Source organism: Uloborus diversus, chromosome 5 (genome assembly GCF_026930045.1).
Source record: "Uloborus diversus isolate 005 chromosome 5, Udiv.v.3.1, whole genome shotgun sequence".
NCBI classification, from domain to species: domain Eukaryota; kingdom Metazoa; phylum Arthropoda; class Arachnida; order Araneae; family Uloboridae; genus Uloborus; species Uloborus diversus.
In genome coordinates this window covers 150,023,209-150,033,864 of record NC_072735.1, presented here as the reverse complement: position 1 = coordinate 150,033,864, position 10,656 = coordinate 150,023,209, and the positions used below count along the sequence as shown (strand labels likewise).

At 33.0% G+C, this 10,656-nt stretch overlaps 1 protein-coding gene across 1 annotated transcript in view; it reads right to left on the bottom strand.

Moving 5' to 3' along the window:
- Nucleotides 1–461: 461 nt before the first annotated feature.
- The window catches only part of LOC129222196 (xenotropic and polytropic retrovirus receptor 1-like), a 39,765-nt gene continuing 29,570 nt past the window's right edge, over nt 462–10,656 (bottom strand). The window contains exons 16-17 of the mRNA XM_054856667.1: nt 7,845–8,027; nt 462–528 (exon numbers count right to left, since the gene is read on the bottom strand). Of these exons, the coding sequence (XP_054712642.1) occupies nt 462–528; nt 7,845–8,027 (250 nt within the window). The remainder of the gene's footprint in view (nt 529–7,844; nt 8,028–10,656) is intronic.

Sequence of the window (10,656 nt, the reverse complement as noted above, 5' to 3'; positions counted from 1 at the left end):
AGAATTTCAAAATATTAGAGAAAATAATACTGTTTTTTTTTTCATGTGTTATTATAAAAGTTTCTAGTATAAACAAATAGCCTTCCTAGCATGATGTCTATTATTAAACACATTAGATATTTCTGTAGCATTCCTAAATTTGCTCCTTTTAAATATTATTCTTGTTGTCAATTTTAAAATAATACTACTACTAGTTTTTAAAACATCTTTTTTCTAGTTAAATTTCAATTATTAAAGAAAATAATTTTAAAATAACTTCATAAAACTTTGCCTATTTCATACTGGTTTTCAGTATCAAGAAAAGGAGCATATCTATTAAGCTCCTGACATTTTCTATTTATCAAAAAAAAAAAATCATTATGCTAATACTCAACTAACTTCAAGTTCCAAAATCACTTGACAAAATATTTGTTATGTAAGAGATCAAGAGTAGTAGTTTAAGTAAGGATTTCAAACAGTGTTCACATGTCTGGATCATCTGTTTCATTGTCTTCAACAAGAATTCTGGTATCAGATTTTTTCCTTCGGCTGAAAAGAGCAAAAACAAATTTTTAGAATAGCATTGGAAAGCTGTATAATACAAAAATTCACAATTTTGCTAACATGAACGCTTGAGACTTATTAAAACAAAGATTTGAATGAGATAAGTATCACAGCCATAAATCTAGTTAAACCTAGTTTAAACCAAAAAAAAAAAAAACAGGCTTTTGGGTTTTTTCAAAAAAAAATAATAATTTATCAACCATGCTTTGTGACCTCAAACATATTTAACTTGTCCCAGTCACTATTAATGAACTTAGAGAATATTTGACTGGCTGGCACCAAACTCTAGGCCCTCCAGTTACCAAGTCTGACCCCTTATCAATCAGGACCATGGGTGCAAGTTTGGTGATGTGTTCAAGACGGAAAATATTTTCAGCTCCCCCGCCCCCCCCCCCCGCCCACATGTAGGCTTAAGGAAAAATTTGTATGTATAAATGTTTCAGATTTTAACAATGCAAGTTTTGGAATCTATTTGATTTAAATTTTAAGCCTTAAAATTGTAATATTTAAGTGTTTTGACATCGTAATTCCAAAAAATCTAAAATCCGGCAATAAGGGGGGGGTCTGGGGGCTCTCCCCCAGAAATTTTTTCAAATTGAAGTCCAAAAAACGCTGTGGTAGGCCATTTTGGTAAAGTTCAGGGAAAGGGGGGGTTCAGGGACTCTTACATCAATTATTTCAAACTGATAGTCCCAAAATCACAATATTGGGCAACCTTCAAAAAATATTAAAGAAAGAGGGGGGGGGGACGCTATGGGCTTTCCCGAAATCGAAGATTTAAAAAGGAAATTGTAATTTAAATTTCATAACGTTTATAAGCTTTTTGAATGCACTATTGAAGGGATGGATTTCAGGAACCCTCCTTCGGCAATATTTCGAAATTGAAGTTTCAAAAACGCAAATTTTAGACGATGTTGGATAATGTAAGGGGTAAAAGCGTTTGCAGCACCCCATCATTAGTTTTTTGCCGATCCTAAATATTTTTGTTGTAGCAATAAAATCGCTTAGGACATAAGATTTTCACTTTTGCAACATAAATCAGTTTGATTCGAAAGTCTACCCAAGGTAGCGCCAACAAACTAGAAAAGAAGGAAAGGTGGGGGAAGGGTAAGGTCGACTAATGATAATGAACTGTCACCATTCCCCCACAGTCTTCATTTGAAAAAGAATTCTTTTATAAGATAGCAGGTGGTGAAATTAGCAATAAAAAATCGCTTCAGTGAAGTAGATATATTTTTTAAATAAGGTACCCTTTCCAACATTCATTAATTAAAAAAGAAATAGGGGAACTGAATCCTAACTCCAGGCAGGGTTCCCGAATCGCATCCCTCTTAAGGCACTCAAATATAGCCTAAAGTGGCGCTTTAAATATCAGTGGCATAGCTAGACCCGACTTTCGGGGGGGGGGGGTGTTACTTCTTATATATATATATATATATATATATATATATATATATATATATATATAAGAAGAATATGTATATATATATATATATATATATATAAAGAATATATAAATATATACATATATATATATATATATACTAATATATGTATATATATATATATATATATACATATATTAGTATATATATATATATATATATATATATATATATATATATATATATATGTATAATCGCTTGGAATTTTTCCCTTTTCTTCTTTTTTTTTCTTTCTCTTCTCTCTTCTTTTTCTCTTTTTTTTGAGACTAACTTTTCGGGGGGGGGGTTGTCTCCAAAACCCCCCCCTTAGCTACGCCCCTGTTAAATATTTCAGCATCAAAGAATTTTCGGAAGAGAACTCCCGAACCCCTTCCTCTGAGTTCACCACAAATGTCCTAAATTTCAATTTTTAAGGCTTCACTTTCTAAATTGTTTTGTAGGGGGGAATAGCACCCCTCTTACCTATAAGCATTACTTATGACCGCCTAAAAATTTTAATATTTTAATTTTGGAAACTTTTTGAAAAAATCTTCCTACACCCTTCCCCCTTAAGTCATCCAAAGTAACCCAAAACAAAGCTCTTAAAATTTTAGAAACTAAAATGTTTCGGGCTGGGGGTGCGGAATACCCCCCCCCCCTCTCATTGTGTTTACTAAACGCAGTGTAAGTTTTTGTTTAAGATTTATTTTTCTATTGAGAGAGCAACTCCCTTCCAAACATCGCCAAAGACAACCCAAAGTTTTAAGACTTCAATTTCGAAAATGTTTCGAGAAAGACCCCTGAATTCCCTAACTCTTAACTCACTCAAAAATAGCCAAAATAGCATTTCAATACTTCGGGGAGAGAGACCCCCCCCCCCCCCCCGAACTCTTTCCTCTAAGTTCATTAAATTTTACTAAAATTTGCGGTTTCCCCTTTTCATCACCGAAGATTTAAGAATTTAAATTCTGAAACGTATTGAGAGAAAGCCTTGGAATTCCCTCTTCTTAAGTCTTCCAAAGATTACCTAAAGCTGAGTTCTGAATATTTCAGCTTTGAATATTTTTTGGGAAAGGAGAACCCCGAACCCCAAGACGGTCCAAAGTTGCGCTTTTAAGACTCCAGTTTCGGAATTTCGCCTAAAGAGAGCCCCCTCCCTCCCTCTTGACATTGCCAAAGACAGCCTAAAAGATTCAAGACTTCAATTACAAACAGTTTTCGGGAGAGGGTCGCAAATGCCCTTTAACTTAAGTCATTTAAGTATAGCCTCAAATAGTTTTTAATACATCAGCTACAAAACATTTTCATGTTAGAACACCAAAACCATCTCTCATAAATTCACCAAAGATTGCCTAAATTAGTGTTTTTAAGACTCCAGTCTTCGATTCTTTTTAAAACACAGTTTTATATCATTAGAGACAGCCTAAAACTTTTTGGCTTTTAAATTTTTAAGAGTTCGCACTGGAGAAATATCGAACCACTCCTAGCTTCAAAAATATTTTCAATTCAGATTTTCGATATTTTATACTGTAACCCGTGAGTACCCTTCCCCCCCCCCTAGATTGTCCAAGATATCAACGTTTTAAGACCTCAGTATCGTGGGTTAATTTGCAGACAGATTACCCTCTTTGCAAGAGCAGCATTTTTTCGCAAACTCGTGCTGCCGTTATTTTTCTCCTTTCCTTTCTCTCCCTCCCCCCACCCATATTTCCACTCTAGCGAGTGTTCGAATCAATGGCATTAGAATTTAGTGATTCCTCAAGTCATTGTCAAAAATGCAGGAATGGTTTGCCCATCGGTGTTTCCAACCAGCTTGAAATCTCCCCCCCCCCCCCCTCGATTATTTCCAAAATTCCCATTTTCATTAAAATCTTCAAAATCCTTGATAGTTTCTGTTTTACCTGGTATGTGGACGCCCTTTGCTGTGGCGAAAATATTTCATCTTGTCAGCAATCACTCTCAATCGGTGATGCAGATTCAACTCTTAAGACATTTTAAGAGCGTACATAATTTTCATTTATGTGTGTAAAGTTTGCAAAAAAAAAACACAAATGAAAAAAATGAAAGGATGATCAAAAATAGCATGAGAAAAGGCTAAATTTTCAATTAGAGCCGATTGCTTCGAAAAATCAGGGAGCATAGCGAGCAACTCCTCGGTCTGCAATGCAGCGAGTTGGAAATAAAGCTATACTTAAAAAAAGTCAAACGGCGCGAGCCGAAAAGCCACTGCTCCAAAAGTACGTTGCAAACAAAACAAGCACATGGCGGAAAACCGAGAGAATGTCGATGTAAATTCGTGGTTATGGAACGGTCTAGTAATATTAAAGCATATTTTTCAAACACTCAATTTTTCTTTTTTCATTCAAAATTAAAAGAAAGTCATTGAATTTCTTTCCGTCCCGACCTTCGTCTCGGAAATTTTGTCAAGACGGAAATCCGTCCTGAGACGGAAGGTCTTGCACCCATGATCAGGACACCACAGCCTTATTGTACAACTGCACAGTGATGTTCCTATCTATTTTTTTAAGGGTATACGCGATATGTCTAAAAAATGTTTGAGAGAATACAGCGTAAATGGAGCGTAATTCCCTATGGGAATACCACTGCTACTACAGTGAAACCTCACTTTACAAGCATAACTTGTTTCACTCTTACTTGCACTCATAGTCATAGTTTGAGAAAAAAATATATTGAGGGAAACTTACCTTTTGGTTTGAATGGACTTACCCAAAGAAAAGGTGATTATAAACCAGTTTATATTACATTAGCATTATTTTCGAACTAAGAAATCAAATATTTTGTGGCATAGGGTACTTCTGCACTCTTCCCAACTACAACACTGCTCATACTACAAAATGTTGTTTAAGGGTCATTCCATGCGAAATGAGCAAATCAGCAGTGGCTGACATGTCACAGATTTCAATGAAAATTTTTATTTAGGTAAACCATGCATATCTATGATTGAATGCAAAGTATGGAAGTTTAAAAACTGTTTGTTGCTTTGTTATTGAAATTAGAAGTTGTTGCTTACGCTAAGCCTAAATTTTCAGAGTTCATTGCTGCCAGTTTGTGACTCAATAACTCCATAAGTTATAAACGTACACTTAAAAGATAAATATTTCCGCATTCTATAAACAAATCTCTATTGGGAAAGATCAAAGTAAAATTTATTCGGATCTTTTTTTGAATCTGAAATATTAACAAATATTGAAATTTTGCCAGTTTACTTCAGATTTCAAATCACTCTTCTAGCTCTTTTAATGAAAAAATAACAGTAAAAATGGTTCAGATTGAAAAACTATCTATAACTAACTATCTGCTCTAATTTAGTAATTGTTTATGAATTTCTTGATGACGAAATCGTATTTTAAAAATCGAAAATTCCATTTTTTCCTCTATTTCAGATGTTTTTTTGAAGATAAGGGAATGCTCTTAGTTTACTCAAGTTTTTTAACGGAACATATTGAAGTGTCTTTTAGATGCTACTAAATTTTAATCATTGGTATCAGCGTATTTTTGTTACTAGAGTAACTTGAACTAAGGCAAAATTTCATTAGTTTGTTCTTTTTATTGTAAGTTTAGCAAAACTAACCATTTCTTTCGTGTTTCATTTTCTCAAAAGCATGTTTATGAAGTACTTGCTAAAATGCACATTTTTTAAAAATCGAAAAAAATGTTAGATATGCTTGCTTTTGCATCACTGAGTCGTTTATCTAGTTTTTTGAATTCTCGTAATTTCACATAACGGTCAATCCATACAGGTTCGATACAGTATCAACTACTCATTCATGTTCAAATATTTCTAAGTTATAAAATTAAAATAATTATTTTGAAAAATACAATATGTTTTTTCAGAATAATGTATTATATGGGGCACAATATACATAATTTAAGAAGGTGCAATGAAGTTTTCACACTTTTTATTTCTGTTTTAGTGTGTGAACTAACTAGCAAAATTGCTCAATTTTAAAGACCTGTATCTTTTTTACAAACCAAATACAAAAAACAATATGTATAACATGTAGAGTACTTGAATGGAATATTCAATTGGCCAAGAAATTTTATTTTAAATCCATCCCCTTTTGGTTTACAGGGGTCTAAAAATGTCATTTTTGTCAGTTTTCCGATTTTTGAGGGATTGTAATCTATAAAGGGTGCACAAACACACAGCAACAGTTACATATTCTTTTTAGCATGGTTCCAGTGATTAGTTTTTGCCGTATTTCATTTTGTGTTTCCATCCCCTACGCGAGTTATCTCCCTTTGAAATGAGTAAAATGTTTACATTTGACCCTGAACTTTAACCTGTTGCCATTATTTTAATTATTAACTTACTGCTACGTAACTCAGCATGTAAGACTATCAATTTATGCACTTTAACATCAAAGCGTTAAATTAACTGTCATAAATGTAATTCAAATAGATTTTGGCCAAAATGCAAAGCTCTAAAAGTCCCATTTTTGACTACGAAAATCACTTTTGATGACCTCTAAAAAAAATCAAAGGTCCAGTTGAGAGAAAAAATAAAAGTGGTTTTAAACATCTTTCACATCCAGCTTTTAGGGACATGAATTTCAAAAAATTTAAAAATGGTCGAGCGCACCCATCTGTCGAACCTGTATGAATTGACCCATAAAACACAAAGAAAATGCTGTTTTTCTGAATTTTATTTTACGTTTGGAAATCAAAAACCAATTTCGAGTTTCTTCAAGCAAATAGTAGAAACACAACTCTATATTCTTGTAAAGTTTTGAAGTTCTCTGAATTTTCCCTCATTTGAATTTTTGTGTCTATGTTAAGGGGAAAATCATTATTTTACAAAATGTCACTAAGTTTAAAACTGATTTTGGAGACAAAGGAGTTAAAATACATCTTCAAAAGTAAGGTATTTCTTTTATTATACTTAGCACATTATTGGGTATTAATTTCATCAAAGCTAATGCATTCCTTAAAGATTGAGATTTTAAAAAAAAATGCTTAATTATGAGAAAATTGAAATATTTTCAGTTTTTGAAACTCGGTTAAAAGTTAACTATAATAACTTTGAAAATTTTACTGACATCAGATTAATTACCCTACTCCATAGATCACAACAACATATAACTTTTATGTTTTCATTAAATAGTTCATAAGATACAAGCCTTCAAAACTGCAACATTTAGCATTTAAGAGAATGCTGTTCAATTTGACCAATTTTCAATCGCATGTAACTATTCAAATAAAAAAATTTAAGCAAAAATATTTTAGACATTTTTATATAGGCATAAAAGGAACCTGTATACCAAATTTCATAAAAATCTGTTACCATGCGACCACCACTTTTTTGCGAATTTTGCTCATTTCGTATGGAATGACCCTTGAGCAAAACAAATTTTTCCACAGACAGATATTAACATATGATAGCATACTGCCGAGGGCAGATAAAGGCCTGAAACTGCAAATTTTTCATTGTTTTGCATTTTTGTCATCTGTTGTACGTCAGCTTTATTGTACAAGCTTGCTTATTTGGTTTCTGCTGAAAAAAACAAGTCTAATTCCAACATTTCCCTATTGTTATTACTGAATCCAACACACATTTCTTCAAACATCTCGAAAACTCATTTCTGCAGATACTGCCATTTACCTGCCCACAGCAGTATAGTCACATAATGCATTCCATTCTATAAAAAAAAAAAAAAAAACTTTTAACTCAATACTCTGCAAATTTCCAATGTATCCCCTTTAATGCAAAAGTTATTAGAAGCATTTACTTTTAATAGTTCTTCAAAATTTGGCAAAAATGAGACACTTTTACCTTTAAATAGATTGACACAATCGGGCAAATCATTGATGTTGGCAAATTACATTCTAAAGAAGTCTAAAAAAAGGAAATCTTACTTTGGATATTTTCTCTCTTTTTTTCTTCTGTTGATAACACCATCTGGTTCGTCCATCATGCGTATTAAAAGAGACTGATCACTAGAATCTAAAGGAGCAACAGAAATATCTCGCACTGCTCGAAATTTACCACAGTTATTCAGGTGTTCATTTTCCAGACGAAAGAAATTCCAAAAAAACCTCCTAAAATTGATCCATTGAAAATTATGAATTATTTTATGCTTATATACATGTTCAAACTATTTTTCAGCAAATTTCAAAATGAGATTCAAAAGTAAAATACAATGTAGAAAAAATCTCAAAACATTTTTAGAGTTGAAAAAATAAATTTGGACTGGCTAGTGGTGCACACAGGAATTTTGCGAGGGGAGGTTCCAAGATCAAAAGTCCCATTCCTATATCATACCCCAATATGCCGTCTAACATATTTAATTGATTTTATCGGTTTAGCCCAGTAAATTTATGCCAAAAATAGGGTCAATGTACCACAAATTTATAATTAGCCTAATTTTTCATGATAAGTTCCTGAATATGTGTAGAACGAATCCGGAAAAGTTCCTTAAGTTCCCACATGAGCTTCTATCAAAAATGGCGGATCAAAGATGGCCGCCTGGTACATTTTGCCTCTCTCTCTTTTTCTCTCTCTCTCTCTCTCTATATATATATATATATATTTACATATATATATATATGTGTGTGTGTGTGTGTGTGTGTGTGTGTGTGTGTGGTAAAAATGAAGATTTTTCAGTTCTGAAAAAACCTCTAGGTTCTAGAAGTAATGTTGCTTCAATACATAATCTAAAATAACCAATAAAAAGTTTCAAACATTTGTTTTGACACCAAAAACTGAAATTTCTATGTTTTATGTGATATATTGCAGAACATAAAAAAAAATTAAAATAAATAACGTTTTTGGTATTTTTTAAAAACGTTTTCACTTATATCTTAGTCATCAGTTTTTATTCTTCAATTTTGAAAAATGCTTCGTACTCTTTTTAATTGATACTAGCATTTTACCGACCTTTCCTCATAAAAAGCTATAAACATATATGGTCTACAAATTGTGTTTTTTGTCTGAAATGCAAAATTTTCCTTTTGAAAAATTCGTTGCTGATCTGCTTAGCCTCTTAAAACTTTCATACATCGTTAAATGCTTACAAATTCCTTTTTTGATATTAAGTGAAAAATTAAAAAAAACACTCACAGTAACAATAAAAAATCGTCAAAAATGGTTTAACACTTTTATTTTCAATAAAAAAGATCATTATTATCTCAAAATCATATTTTTTGTGCATTTTAGGTAGCAAATAGATACTTAAGAATACTTTTTAAAAATATATTTCCATATAATTATGTCACAATGGATAAAAACGTCGTGAAAATTACTGCTTTCAATTTTAGGAAGTTCTTTTGGGGAGTTGGAAGTTAAACTTCGGAGGGAGGGGGGAGGTTATTATTAAGAACTGAGCGTTCTGCTCAGTCTTTCACAGCTTTTCGCCATGATTGTAGCTGTGCTCAAATAAAACAAAAATTTTAACTCAACCATAAAAATTTGCCCTCAACTTTCCTCGCTTTTTGATCAGGGGCTTCTGAGGAAGGATAAAAAATCAAGTGTTGCAGCTATCATTAAACAAGTAGAGCCTTCTCTTAAGTCGCCACCAATCTATTTGTGCATTACAGAAAAAGGATTTCTTATGCACATGCAAACGTTGGCATGGGATGAGTCAGAAATAAAAGACATATGCCTGAAATACGTCAAGTTTCTTCAGGAAAAAACTTGTCTTTATGTGAAGTTTTGGTTTTTAATGGATACACTGGTGCATTACCAACTAACACTGTGAAGAAACAAAGAAGGGTAATGCTGAAAGTGTCTGAGACTATTGCTTTTTGAAGAAAATGTAATGACAACCACAAAATAGACTTACTTTTTGCGGAATTCTGAGAACAAATCAAGATTAATTCAAATTATGATGGAATACTTCTGATTAGAAGGAATCACTATTGTACAACTGGATTGGGACGCCTATGTATTAATTTGCTCAACTGCAATCAAAACATGACAGAACAGCTCCAGACCAGCCGCAGAAACAGGTACTTATACAGATCTGCTCTCGATTCTAATTGAAAGAGGAATGTCTGGGACATCACTGTACTTTTTACCCTCAAACCAATTTAGTACAAAGAAAAAAGTTTCAATGTATTGAAAGTACAAGAAGCCTTGGGTCCCTTGAAGGATACTCTTCTTTTTCTCCACGCAGCCACTGGACGTGACTCCATGTCGGCTACGTTTAGAAAGGGTAAATCTTGTGCTTTCAAGTTGCTACAAGAAAATCTCAAACTGCTTTCTCTGATCTCACAGCTCAGTAGTTTCCAGCTTGATCCATCCAGAAAAGGTCACCCAGATTGCAGAAGTGTTGTGGGGACATCTTTTTGGTGGTAGTAACAACTAGACATCTTACTACTGCTATAATAATAATTAAGTAACTAAAACTCTTTCTTTAAAATTTAAAGTTTGGTAACTTCCACCCACAAGTGCAGCAGTTTCGCAACATCCATTTTGCGTTTATCCCAGATGTACAACAACGGCTTGAGAAAAACATGAATCAAATTAAATGGGGATGCATTATGAAAGAAGGTGGACTATTCACAACACTCTTGTCACTTCCTGAAGCTTCCGAAGGAATTCCGCATTTAATGTTTTGCGACTATAAATAACCGGAAATTATGTGAGACTGATCTAGATGCCAATGAAAATGCACACCAAGTTCACACAGATGCACGTTCCAAGTTTTGCATGCATTATTTTGGTGAA